Source organism: Peromyscus californicus, unplaced genomic scaffold (genome assembly GCF_007827085.1).
Source record: "Peromyscus californicus insignis strain IS unplaced genomic scaffold, ASM782708v3 Scaffold_20__1_contigs__length_68692818, whole genome shotgun sequence".
NCBI classification, from domain to species: Eukaryota; Metazoa; Chordata; class Mammalia; order Rodentia; family Cricetidae; genus Peromyscus; species Peromyscus californicus.
Window position 1 is genome coordinate 3,580,986 of NW_026294503.1, and position 14,642 is coordinate 3,595,627.

General features: G+C 44.1%; 1 protein-coding gene across 1 annotated transcript in view; it reads right to left on the reverse strand.

Moving 5' to 3' along the window:
* Rgs22 (regulator of G protein signaling 22) overlaps positions 1-14,642 on the reverse strand; it is a 137,807-nt gene that overhangs the window by 115,380 nt on the left and 7,785 nt on the right. The window contains 1 exon segment of the mRNA XM_052747618.1: positions 9,811-9,873. Within this exon segment, the coding sequence (XP_052603578.1) occupies positions 9,811-9,873 (63 nt within the window).

The following is a 14,642-nucleotide window of genomic DNA, read 5'->3' on the forward strand; positions in this document are numbered from 1 at the left end:
AGTCTGGTCTACTCAGCACACGTGAGATAGATTCGGCTAAACCAGAAACGCCACAGGAAAGAGCAGGCAGAGCGATTGAACTCGAGAAACACTGGGGAAGCTACTTTGCCTTCCTGAGCTCAAAGGGGCAGAGACTTTAACTGGACAACCTAAAGGTGCCTTCCATGTTCAGTATTCTATTTGCTCACGATTGTCTCCCGGGAGGAAGCAGTCTGTATTTGTCTTAGTTGGGGTTATCATTGGTCTAATGAAACACCATTGACCAAAGCAACTTGGGGAGGAAAGGGCTTATCTGGCTTACACTTCCACATCACTGTTCATCATCTAAGAAAGTCAGGACAGGAACTCAAACAGACAGGAACCTGGAGGCAGGAGCTGATGCAGAGGTCATGGAGGGGTGCTGCTTACTGACTTGCTCCCCATGGCTTGCTCAGCCTGCTTTCTTATAGAACCCAGGACCATCAGCCCAGGGATGGCACCACCCACAATAGTTTGGACCCTCCCTCATCAATCACTAATTAAGAAAATGCCCTATAGCTGGATCTTATGGAGGCATTTTCTCAGTTGAGGTTCCCTCCTTTCAGATAACAGTGCCCAAGTCCACTGCTCCTCTATTGGGTCATTCATTTATACAGTACTGAGTCTCTGGTAAGTGACAGAGTATGACAGATGATCTATTACTATACTGAGGGAGCATGTATCACAAAGCCCTAACTGAAATGAGCCACAGAGTATGCATAATCTAATAGAAAAGATACATAAACACACACAGACAGGAAAGACTGTCTTCACGAGGAATGAACTCTAAAGCTAGGACTGAAGTCAAATCAAGATTAATCCTGCGGAGTCCTTGAAAGCACTATACAGAGTAATGTTGTCTTCATCATTGTTTAAGTTGAACACGGCCAGTTCTCCTCCGGTGTGGAAATGAGTCAACAACTCAGTTATTGACCAGGTGATGTTGCAAGCCTATGTTTAATGTTCATGTTGCACAGAATATTCATGTTTAATGACAGAGTTGCTCTTACATAGTGAGACAAGTACATTTTTAGGAGGCAAGAAGGATGAGATCCATTAGGGAACGGCAGATTCTCATGGTAGGCCTCAAACCTTTCTAGGAGACATGTTCATGGGATGGTTCAACACACAGAATCACCTCCTATTGAAACCACCTCTGTTCTGTGTGCTAGTGTGGGCATCTCAATCTGTGTAATAGCATGTATGTTTCAGGGCCACATTAACACGTAAGAGGCACAAGAGAAGCGTTGTGTTGCACATAGGGGTCACTTAACTGGCTTCAGAAAACTAAGGAAGAGGTGTAGAAAGTGGAATGCTCAAGTTGGTCTGAAAGAATGAACTGGCAGCCATCAGACAGACAAAAAAGAAAAAGAATTCATCAGAAGGAAGAGCCAATGCACCAGTACACAGGAGCACAAAAGAACAGGCCAGTCTGGGCAAACCGCAAACAGCAAGGCGATGTTGAAGCTTGTGTGAGGAACACAGGAAGGACGTAAACCTGGAGGACGTAAACCTGGAGGACGTAAACCTGGAGGACGTAAACCTGGAGGACGTAAACCTGGAGGACGTAAACCTGGAGGACGTAAACCCGGAGGAGAGGCCGGAGTCCGTCCATCCAGGACCCGTCACTGCACGCTGCTCTTCACAGTGGAAGGGTCCACAGTTCATGGTGGTTCAGGCCGTTCCTCGACCAGCTGCACCAGCACCTGTTGTTAGAACCTTTGGGAAATGCCAGTTCTCGGGCCCCTCCCTAGAGCCGGAAACAGGATGGAGCCCAGACCTCCAAACCCTGTGAAGCCCTTCAGTAGTTCCAATGCTCCTCAAGTGTAAGAACCTTTGCTTTAGATGGACAGAGTGCTGCTGAAGAGCTTTTAGTGAGAGGGAGATAGGATCCTGGCTACGACCAACTCTGAAGTCCACATGTGCCCACTCCCTTACGCGGACTCTCTTACACAATCATGTATGTGGTGGTGCTGGCCATCTATGTCCCACCATGAAAGAAACAGGCCAAGCCTTCAGTACAACCCAAATTTGACAAGTCCTTTTTTCTTTTCCCCATTTCTAAACTTATCTAAAAAACTTCTAAAGTGAATTCAGAAGTAATGGTAAAAGGCACCGCAAGTGGGGGACATGGAATGAATAACACAGAACATGTTCGGGGCCCAAAGCTGACTGGACTGATTTTGACGACACACAGCTTCCAACCCTACAACAGCAAAGTCTGCAGCTTGCGCCTCAGACCCAGACAAGCTCCTGCAGACTACCCCTTTTCTGACTTAATTTTCTCATTTTGAGAGTGTCATTTTCTAAATGTTCTAAAATGGATTGACCTGGAGGTGGTGAGAGCTAGCTTTGTGGTACTAGTCATCCATGTGCGAAAAATATTTTCACAGAAAAAGTAAGTGCATGAAAATATTTTTACCACAATAAATTGCTGGTTCCACATTTCTCTGGAAAGAAGAGGGGGGAGAAAAAAAACCTGTGAATAATTAGTGATGTGCTTAAACTGCCAGCCCAGCACCACTGAAACTTACTGGTGCCAAATTATTTAGCTGAACAGTATTTAAATTAAAAACTAATGACTAGGTTAATTTAAGACATGTCCATCTCTGCTCCAACTCTGTCTCTACTAATTGAGCTCCAAAGCTGTATTTCAAACATGAATCCTCATGGTGGATAAAAACCATCCAACTACTTGAGTATAACAAGTTGGTTACCATTAACAACTTCTCTCAATTTAACTTTTATTGACGTTTTAGATGCTGAACTATAAATTGTTTACTAGACATTCAACAATGAGATAGAAGGAATAGTGTGCCACATGAAATAAATGTACGGAATATCCTTAGTTAACAAAATGAGTTACAGTGGGTAATCTGAGTGTTTTATGTTAGAGCTAAGGGTTTATCAAAATGCTCAAGGTATAAACCCTGAACTAAACAGTCACCTAGAGTTCCATCAACGTGCCTTTGAAAATCAATCTCTGAGTATTTAATTTTTGGCAAGGGAAGACCCAAGCTCTCCATCTCTTCTCAGCCCACTCATCTCTCAAATTTATATTCTTTCTCCATCCCCCCTCACCCAGCAATTCTTCAAGCATATAACTCTTTCATAAAGCTGCAAGAAATTATAATAGTTTACAGATTAAAAAAAAGTGTGGAGAATCAGGCCAAAAAAAGTTATGGTAAAATTCCAAAAGTGCATAGCTAAGCATGGTCTGGCAAACATATGACATACCTATCCTTTCAAGGAGGGTATAGAACAGGCCACCCCTTCAGCTTCTGCAAACCATAAATGTCACAAACATTTGAAACCACCCACAGAGGACCAACCTAAATCTATGTGGGCTCATCTACTCAATCCCACAACAGTCACTGAGCATAAAACACACAAAACAAAACCAAAGGGAAAATGTTTTCACACTATAGCACAGAAGACAAGCTAATGAGCAAACACTTGTCCATAAAGAGTTGACAGGAAACAAACCCTCCCAGACACCAAATGAAAACAATATCTGAAAGTGAACTTGGCTTGAGAACAAACAGAATGAAGTTATGAAAGCTGAGATCTGGAAAGTGCCATGATCATTTATAACAGCGGCGACTGTCCTGGATTTCCCTCGTCAAGAGCAACATGGGGCAGGCTACCAGCCATCGGGTTCTGGATATCACAGCGTGTCCCAAGAGTGTGATGGTGTAATGGAAGGAAGTGTGAGAGGAGCCAAAGGCTGACTCTGGCCCATTTTGGCCTTGGGCTTGTCCCTACAAAGGTGGGGTGGGGTCTCAGAAGGTCTAGAAATCTAGATTGACCCATATGAGCATATGATAGCTGTATTCTCGGGCTTAGAGTGTGTGTGATGTGGTAAGGAGGTAAGAGAGGAAGAGAAGTGAGAGAACACATTATAAGGATTCTCGGTTTCAGAGATTTTACATGGAAGACATAGAAATGAAAAAAGGAAGGATCTCTAAGGAGTTTGGGGAGATGCAGGAGAGGCCTGGTTTGCCCATTTACAGTATTGATTCTAAACCGAAATAAGCAGGAAATGAGGAATTAACATTTTTTTCATTTGGGTAACTCCAGCCTTCCACCATAGTAGGCAGACAGATGATAAATTAATAGCTATAGATATATGACAAATACTCTTTTTCTATACAATAAGAATGTGGGATAAGATTCATCCCACATTCATCATTATTGTGATTTTCTAATATCTGTCATAGAAATCGTCTTAAGGGAAAATTTTATGGAGAAAAATCTCTCTCCCCCCACTTCACCCCTCCCTCTCTTCTAATACAATACATTTCCCAGCGTCCACCTGAATACCTCCACATACATGAAGGCTTACCACTTCCCCAAGTCAGCCATCTTATAATTTGAAAACTAGACTCTCATAAATGGGGCTCTGGCCTGCCTGTGGATTCCCATTCTGTGAACCCATTTCCCTTGATTAGATCTTTACATGTTTGAAAGAGTTACCCATTCCACCCCTGCCACCTAGCCAGGTTAAACACGCACATTTCTTTCAACCCTTTCTCATCTGACATGGCTTCCTGCGTGTTTACAGGCTGAGTCTCCCTGAGACCGGCTTGGCAAAACAACTCTTAACATATGGGACCAAGATCGCAACACAATATTCCAAATGTGGTCTAACAATTCAGCCCTTTCCAAAAAAACACCAAGGGCCTTCTATGCTCCAGACTAATATTTGTCTTGATCTGAACTACACTTCAGCTAATGTACCCTAAGAACACATTAGCTTTGTTTGCTTTACTTCATTTATGTATCGGGATAAGCATGTGGCCGCAGCCTTATCCGAATGACTTGTTTATATTTTGTCCCCAGTTCTACAGTGGGACACTCAAAACTTTCCGGGCATGTAGCCTTGGGTGGACCCTGTCATTTACTAGCTGAGTGATCTTAAACTGGAAAAATATTGGTTCTCTTATAATTTTTTATCCAAGTCTCTAAATTTTTAAAAGGCAAAACTAATGCCAGACTTGTGTGGCATGGGAGAGTCGTCTGGATTGACACTGACCCACCAAGTCAGCTGCAGGGATTGCATTGCCTCCTGTATTTCAGGAGTGAAAGGTGAGTCCCTGAGGTTACAGAAAAAACGAACTCTAATATGTCACACACATTACCTCACTCCATAGCAATCCTGTAAGATGCACTGGTTTTGTTGTTGAGAAAGAAAGAAAACGGTTAAGTGGCATTTCTGGAAGCACGGGGGTGATGAATGGAGGGCCAGAATCAACCGCAGCTCCTTCACATGCCTTCCTAATCACTATAGAGTGACCACTGAGCAGGGTATGTGGAGTTTGTATGTGGGATTCATGTAGTTTGGTGGGTTAAAGGACATAGAAACCAGCAAGACACAATTCTGTGAAGGTAGTCTGGGTAGAAAGGTTAATCTGAGGCCACACGGCAAAAGTCTTGAATTCCACACTAAAGTAATGTTCTGTTCAGCCTATTGGCTATTAAGAATCAACCCTACAGGTTATAGTTAGTGAATCAGTTCAAACATTTGAAAATTAATTTCACAGGTAAAAATGAGGGTTTGGATGCAAATAAAGCATTATCAGGAGTGTGTACTGGGGATATTATTTCAGATGGAGTTGGTGTGAAGGCTAACGGAAGTGATGAAAGTCAAAGAGATGGTGGTATCTCAGAGAAGAGAGTTCCAAGCTGGAGCACTCGGTGTCTTCCTTAGGGTCACTATTGCTGTGATGAAACACCATGACCAAAGCAGCTTGGGGAGGAAAGGGTTTGTTTGGGGCTTACATGTCCTGAATCACAGTCCATTGAGGAAAGCCAAGTCAGGAACTCAAACTGGGCAGGAATCGATGCGGAGGCTGTGGAGGGGAGTTGCTTACTGACTTGTGCCCCTTGGCTTGCTCAGCCTGCTTTCCTACAGCACCCAGGACCACCAGCCCAGGGATGGCCCCACCCACAATGGGTTGGACCCTCCCGCATCAATCACTAGGAAAGTGCCCTCCAGGCTTGCCTACTGCTGAATCTTATGGAGGCATTTTCTTAATTGAGGTTCCCTCCTCTCAGATGACTTTAGCTTGTGTCAAGTTGACATAAAACTAGCCAGCACACTTGGCATATTCATTTTTAAGAAACACAAAGAAGGCTGGAGAAGAATCAGGACATCAAAAGGAGAGGAAAAAAGATCAGGAAATGGAAAGGCCAAATCCTGCCATGGTTTAAAGCAGAGTAGGAAGAAACATGATTTAATTCATTACTTTTATAATACTATACTGAAATCATAACACACCATATTCACAGGTGGCTAAAATGTCAATATCTGATCCCAAAGACAGCTTAGTTTGACACACTTTCTCTAAGTGAACCCATACTGGCTGCTAATTCTTATCTAAGTGCTCATAAACTAAACATTACTAATCACTAATCTGATCTAGAACTCTGCCAGGCCCTTGCCTTGAGAATTCATCATTCCTCTCCTTCCTGTCCACAAATCCATTCTGGAGATCTGGGACAGCTTCTTCCTTCTTTTGCAGTGTGAAGAACTGGCAATTGATAGGTTGACTAAGTGGCACAAAATAGGCAAAGAGAGCTGGAGAAACAAGAGGTCTGGGGGTGGAAAGGCAGAAGGAACGAGAAAGATGGAATGGAGCCAGGGGGATTGCTGCCCTGGACCCTGACCTGTGTGAGTGCTGAGGGGTGAAAAGGAAGCTCCCCAGGGAGCTTCACGGATGCCACACCTGCCAAGTGACCTAAGGCCTGAAAACACACACACACACACACACACACACACACACACACACACACACACACACAAACTGGGCGTGTCTATTTTGACTGGATGGCAGGACTATGGCTGAATTTTTCCTTTTTATTTATTTATTTATTTTTTATTTTAAAGACGGGGTCTGAAACTATGTAGCCCAGGCTGGACTCAAACTTAGGGCAACCCTTCTGTCTCACCCTTCCAAGAAACTGGGATTACAGACATAAGCCCTCGTGCTTGGCTTTGATTTTCTGTTACTGTTATGTTGATTTGTACAGCTTAACACAGATTTTCTGACCATGCCCGGGAACTCATTTACTTCCTGGAGGCAGCAGGCAACTCCATTACTTCCTGGAATCATCAGGGAACCCATTTACTTCCTGGAGGCAATAGGGTACTCATTTATTTCCTGCATCAAATAAGCACCAAAATAGTCTCCAATCTTGGTACCAAGACATAAATGCTGAGAAACTGAAATTTAAGATTTAAATTGTTTCTTGCTTGTTTGGTTTGGGCTTAGGGGGTGTTGTGAGGTGTGTGAGGTGCTGGGAGGTGACCCAAGGGCTGTGAGCATGCTGGGCTAGCACTCTACCATTGAGCTATATCCTTACCCCACCCACCCCCTGCTTTCTTTCTAAGGCGGCCCCAGACAGGCCCTGAACTCACTATGTACCTCTGTGTATGACAGCCAAGCATGATACCAACCTTTCTTTTTCACACTTTACAAAATGTGCTTCTTTGGAAAGAATGGAGATTGCAGAGCCTGGGGGGGGCGGGGGCAGAGATTATATAATCTGGAAAAGCAGAATTCTGGCAATTTCCTGATGCTACTGGAGGCTGCATTACACAGGAGTGGGCGCTGAGAGCTGGAAAGAGCCACGCCCTGAGGACCCCATGGGAATCCCAAGGGCAAAGGTGACTTGGCAGCTCAGCTCCCCTGTCTCTGGTCGTATCAACTCAAGAAGAGAGCACCAAATACTTTGAGAGAAAAAACATTCACCAAACCAGCACTCGAATACCTGTGGGTCATTGGTACAGACCTTCCCCCTTCAAAAGACGTGGTCGGTGGTAGGACTTTAACACAGTTTATGGTCCACTCTTCAAAAGTACTTGTGACTTCTCTATGTTCCATTTTCCCCCCAGTTAAAACTTTTTGTTTGCTTGGTCTTTTTTTGAGACAGTGTTGCATAGCTAAGAATGACTCCGAATGTATGATCCTGCTGATCCCACCTCCCAAATGCTGGCATGCACCACCACCACTGTGCCTGGTTTTGGTGGTTATCATTCCCAGCCACTTTACAGTTACATGACCACACATGCGCTGTCCAGCAACCAGGCAAAATGCTTAGTCACTCCAGGGCCTTACTTGCCACGTAATCTGTGCGCCTTGTGGTCATGTAATCCGTGCACAGCGTGATCACGTCATCTATGCGCATTCATGGCATAGCTACGTAAGCCCATATGAGAGGTGACCCATAAAAGCAGGGTCCCCGACCCTCTCCGCACGATTCCTTTCTAGTAGGCCTATTCACGTTCCCCCTTTCCCCCCTAACAAAACTCTTACAGTGGGTTCCATTGTACCTCGAGTTCTCTCTCGCCCAGTAGACAGCACGCAAATAAATAACAGTGGCGCTGGCATTACAGGCATGCACCACCACCGCCGGGCCTGGTTTGGGTGATGCTGGGGATCAGTACAGGGTTCTGTACATGGTGACTAAGCACTCTATCAACTGAGCTACATTCCCAGCCCTTGGCTTGTAAAATTTCTAATGAAGAAAGTTTTCACGCTTTAAAATTTTTAACTAATTTCCTTTGAAGTGCCACGCCTCACTGACTTCATTTCTACAGGACAGTGCAAACCATTTCAGAAACTGTCGTGTTATGCTCCCCAAATCTCTTCATACCTACTCTGTCAATCATTGCTATTGAGCTGAAACTCTATTAACTGCATCCACCTATGTGTCCTGAGTCTTATTTACTACTGATACAAACTCTAGTTGCCGTAAATACAAATTCTGCTTTAATATCTTCCCAAGAGGATAACAATAATAACTAGAATAAGAAAAAAAGAGTAGTTTCTTGAGGTTTTGATATTGTCCTTATCAGCCTGCTCGAAGTCTAGCGTGCTGCCAAATACACCAGTCAGGACTTTGTACAGATGCCTTAGGTGGTCAGGGAAACTCCAGCTTTCCTCAATAAGAATATTTCTACATAGGATTCAAGCCCAAATGTTTAACTATAAAGAGATACAAACTGAGCAAAATTTCTTAATTGATCATTATTTATTTATTTACTTATTTATTTATTGTTAAGATCTCATTCTATAGCCCAGGCTGCCCTCTAATATTAATGTTAATTCTCCTACCTCAGGCTTCAAAGTGCTGGCATAGGGGTGTTAAAGGTGTGATTAATCACATCCACAGTTTACCTTAATTGAACTTTATCTCTTATATTTTATTTTATTTTACTTTTGAGACCAGGATTCAGTATGTAGCTCTGGCTGGCTGGAGACTTTCAATGTGGGCCAGGCTGGCTTCCAATTTACAGAAATCCACCTGGCTTTGCCTCCTGAGTACTGGGATTAAAGGCCCGTCATCTCACCTAGTCCTTTAGTTTATCTAAGAAAAACTATATTTGATAAATATGTCTGACAAGATAGTCCAGCTTTGGGGCTGGTGAGGTGGCTCCATGGTAAAGGTGCCTGCTGCCCAAGTCTGACAACTTGAGTTCCATCACCAGGTTCCATAGAAGGTGGGAAGAGAAAACTGACTCCATGACATTCCTCTGACCTTCACATGTGCATGTATGCACTCACATGCACACACACTCTCTCACATATACTCTCCAGCACACACACACTCACATACACATGTACACGCACATACACACACATGCACACACCCATATGCACACACATACACACTCACACATACACTCACACACATGCACACTCACACACACAATACACTCTCACACACACTAATAATTTGTAAATACCTTACTGAAATATACCCAATAGAACATCATAATGTACTCACAGGTAGGCTTAAGAACTCATTAAAGTAATCCACAAGGAAGTCATCTGTTGCCAAGCAATTTTCCTGCAAAAACATAAAAACATATTATGGCCATGTTTTGAAGCATGCCTGTATTATGATGACTTAGGTCTCTGAGGCGTTCTAAGTCGGTTACACGTTGAACCCTCACTACAAACCTAACACCGTCTCTGGAAGGGCCAGGAACATGGATGAGCACTCAGCAGGCACAGAACTCAGAGTTCAAAGCCGCTCTCAGCGAAGCAGTGAGTCCAGAGTAAACTGGACAGCTTGAACCAAATAGAATGGATCTTCTCTCTGAAAAGTCCTCACTACTGCAGCCAGCTAGCAAATGGGACATGAAGGATGCAGCATAACATGTAAACGAAGTATTAGCAAATACAAACTGATGCACCACATGATAAACTTCTCAGACTTTTAAAATATGCACTTCATAAAAATAGAGGCAGGAGGTCTACAAGCTAGCTCAACAGGTAAACGTTCTTGCCATGAAAACCTGATAACCTGACTTCAATCCCCATAACCCTCACAGAAGCAGACAGAGAACAGACTCGGTAGAGCTGTCCACTGACTCCCACATGTGCACTTGGCACACACCCAATATTAATAATAATAATAATAATAATACAAATTTAAAATAAATAAAAATGAAGGCAGCGTCATGGTTGAAGATGTGAAGCTCGTTGCTGCTCAGTTAAGGTGACAAGCTACGCACAATACTCATCTTCTTCTCTGTAAGTGTGAGATGCAGTCCGCAGGATCTGATCCTGCCTGATTCCGAACACAGACACGCTGGCAGTGCATGTGTTCTGCACACAGATCGCATACATTGTTTTCTATAACCGTCTCATCCACCGACATGGCCACTTTGGAAACTGGCAAATCTGCATAACCACTGCCAAGAACAAGCTGCTCTCCCAATCCTAAAACACCTTCTCTCATAGTCACTGTTTCCATTGTGTCAAGAGCACATCATGGCTCACTCGGCCGAACAGTACATGTGGTTATTTTGTTATTCATAATTATATTTCAATTTTGCAAATCTAACACGAAAGTTGAAACATGACACAATGCTATTATTTCCATATGGCTGATAATTTTCTTTTTATGAAGTACTAGTTAATTTTTAAAAATTAATGAATGAGTGACTGGAGAGGTAGCTCAGTTGGTTGGCTTGTTGTGTGGACTGGGTGGCTTTGTGTGTCAACCTGACACCAGCTAGAGTCACCAGAGGAAGGAGCCTTAGCTGAGGAAATGCCTCCTTGAGATCCAGCAGCTCTAAGGCATTTTCTCATTTAGTGATCAATGGAGAGGGCCCAGCCCATGATGGGTGGTGCCATCCCTGGGCTGCTGGTCCTGGGTTATATGAGAAGGTGGGCTGAGTAAAGCAGGGGAAGCAAGCCAGTGAGCAGCACCCTCCATGGCCTCTGCATCAGCTCCTGCCTCCAGGTTCCTGCTCTGTTTGAGTTCCTGTCCTGACTTCCCCCAGTGATGAACAGTAACGCTGAAGTGTAAGCCAAATAAACCCTCCCTGCCCCCAACTGGCTTCTTGGTCATGGTGTTTCATCACAGCAATAGAAACCCTAACTAAGACACTGTGTAAGCATTCGGGCTTGACTTCAATCCCCAGTGCTCACACAGGAAGCGGGATGTGGTGGCGTGTGCTTGCAATACCAACTCTGGGGAGGCAGAGACAGGAGGATCCCTGGGGCTCTCTGGCTTGCCAGCCCAGATCTCAGTGAGAGACCCTGTCAGAGGAGGAGGCTGGGGAGAAAGTGAAAGTGGGGGAGAAGGGAAGAGGAGGAGGGGAGGAGAAGGAAAGAGGGAGAGAGCAAAAACCAGTGGGTAGACTTCCGAGGAACAGCACCCATGACTGACCTCTGTCTGCACTCACATACATGTGCATGTGCACCAGGAGTGGGGGGGGGGAGGAGGAGAAGACGATGAAGATGAAGAGGTAGCTCTACACAGGAAGTACCATGGTATATTTAAACCTACTTTGGAAAATAGATTTGTTTTCGGTAACTTTTAGTAACTGCAGTGTCTGAAGAGAATTATAAATAGTTCTAGTTCAAGATTCATAACAAGGAACGTATTAGAAATCTCAACTAATCAACACAGGGTTTAGTTTGCTAAGACCCAAGTGATTAAAACAGACGAACCAAGGAGTCAGCAAACGTACTACCTTCAGAGCAGCACCTTGGCAGCGAGGCTCCGAATGCTGGTCAGCAAAGGCCTGTTGAGGTGGAGCGAGGCGGACACCGTTGGGGGAAGCTGTAAGTTAGTAACTGTCTGAGTTTGGTTTCCACTGCTGCAGGCCAGGCCCTCCCTCGTCACTCATCGGCTGGGATGGGGACACCGGTGGGGCTTGCTTACAGGTCAGTCTGAGGCTGGTATTGTCTCAGTTGAGGGTCCCTCTTCTGAGATGACTCCAGCTTGTGTCAAGTTGACAAAACACTGGCCAAAACAATAGCTTCATAGATTTTCAAGCTTCTGAACTTTATTTAGTGAAGCACCAAGTTAACTCTTGAGAAACACATCCTAACTCAATAATTTTTAGTGTCGCTCAAGTAGAAGGCATTTGTGTGAAATTAAGAGTAGCCAAATGTGGGTAGTGGCGATAAATTCCAAATGAAATAATACTTTAAAACAATAACTATGTCTTTCAGGTGATTCATTTTATTAAATTCTGTAAGTAATTTTAAAAAGTAACCAAACTTTATAAGCCACCAATTATGAATCCATGGATAGAAAAATGTATATTTTATATTAATTTTACAAATTAACTATATGATATCAATAAACATATTAATAGGAGTGGGTATAAAATTTCTTGTTAGGTTTTCTAAAATATGCATTTCATTTTTAGCTGATTTAAACTTCGCTCTATGCATTTCGTGAGCCTTGTGGACCAGCAACACCTCAATAACCCTCAGATTCACAAACTCACTCTAGAGCAGTGGCTCTCAACCTTCCTAACGTTGGGACCCTTTAATACAGCTCCTCATGTTGGGGTCACCACAACCATAAAACTATTTTCACTGATACTTCCTAGCTGTAAATTTGCTACTGTTGTAAATCATAATATACCTATCTGTGTTTTCTGATGGTCTTAGGCGACCCCGGTGAAAGGGTCATTCACCCCAATGGGGTTGTGACCCACAGGTTGAGAGCCTCTGCTCCTGACGCTTTCAGTTCTGAGAGCCTCTAACTCACTTGATGAAGCACCTGCTTTATTTTGACCTCATCATCCATTTCAGACATGAACTTTCCTGAAACACACCGAGAGTGAATCTCTAGGAATGAAACCAAAGGGCATATATTGCAGTCCGGTTCTCACTGTAAACTCTACAGTGATAAACACTTCTAGTGGACACAGCATTCCTCAGCATCTCTTCTTGGTTGCTGAGCTCCTCCTGCTTGGGACTGACTGCCCTGGGGTCACAGTGGCCCTGCCTTTCCTCCATGGTGAGTTGGCACTGTGGTACTGTCACATGCTCAAGTTTGTAGGGACAACCATAGAAACTTACAATATTGTTCAAATACATCAAAATCAGCATTTCTTTTGTTTAGCTATATCTTAACTTTTATGGTTATTAAATATTATTATATCGATTTGGGGCAGCTATGACATGTGAAATAAGTGTATATGGCAAGTGCTACCTGCTCTGACCTTAATGGCATTTCAGCAGGAAGCTGCGTCTCTAAATAAGCGAGTATTTCCCACCACAGTTACTAGTTCAATGTGTTGACACATCTAGTTACATCAGCAGGCAGTCCTGCAAATCAAAGAGGCTAGGCAAGTGCTCTGCGTGTGTGTGCGTGTGTGCATGCGTGCATGTGTGCATATGTGTGTGTGCACATGTGCGTGTGTGCATGTGTGTGTGCGTGCGCGCGTGTGTGTGCGTGTGTGTGCACATGTGTGTGTGCACATGCGTGTGTGTGTGCGTGCATGTGTGTATGTGTGTATGTGCACGTGCATGTGTGTATGTGTGTATGTGCATGTGCATGTGTGTGTGTGCGCACGTGTGTGTATGTGTGTGCACATGTGTGTGTGTGTGTGTGTGTGTGTGTGTGTGTGTGTGTGTGTGTGTATGGTACTGGGATTAAACACAGAATTTTGAGCATGCTAGGCAAGAATTCTACCACAAAGTAGCATCTCTAGCCCTAAACCTATGGAGATCTGAGAAGCTTTTTACTCCCAAAGCCCTTGAATTATAAAAGAAAAGCCTGAAAGTCTTTAATCTGGGTTAGTGGCTCTGCTTTTCTCACTAAGTTTCCTCAGTCCATTACTTGGACATTTTTAAATTAACTAAGTTTTCCAAGTCAGGTTGGTATCTTCCAAATACCCAGTAAACTTGATGGTTAAAGGAATAACAAGAAAATCGAGTTATACTTAGTTCCTCCATTACATCATCCCACAGGTGTGACTCAGTGTGAGGTGGAAGGAGGTGAGGGGGAGAGGGAGGAGAGAGGGAGGGAGGGAGGAGAGAGGGAGGGAGGGAGGGAGGAGAGAGGGAGGGAGGGAGGGAGGGAGGAAAGGGAGGGAGGGAGGGAGGGGAGAAGGGAGGGGAGAGGGAGGGAGGGAGGGGAGAGGCAGGGAGGGAAGGTCTCCTTTAAGTCTGCCGTTTACTACAGGTGTGCCTCCTGAGAAAGTGAAATCAGCGTGTCCCATTTTAGTCCAAACTTGCTGAGTTTCTTACAGAGGGAGGGTGGACCGGTTGTCTCTGCACGCTCGCCAGAGGGTGGCTTTCGTGCTCTTCCTCTGCATCCTCATCATTTCATCACAACTCTCTCTTTTTGTGTAGTGTGTG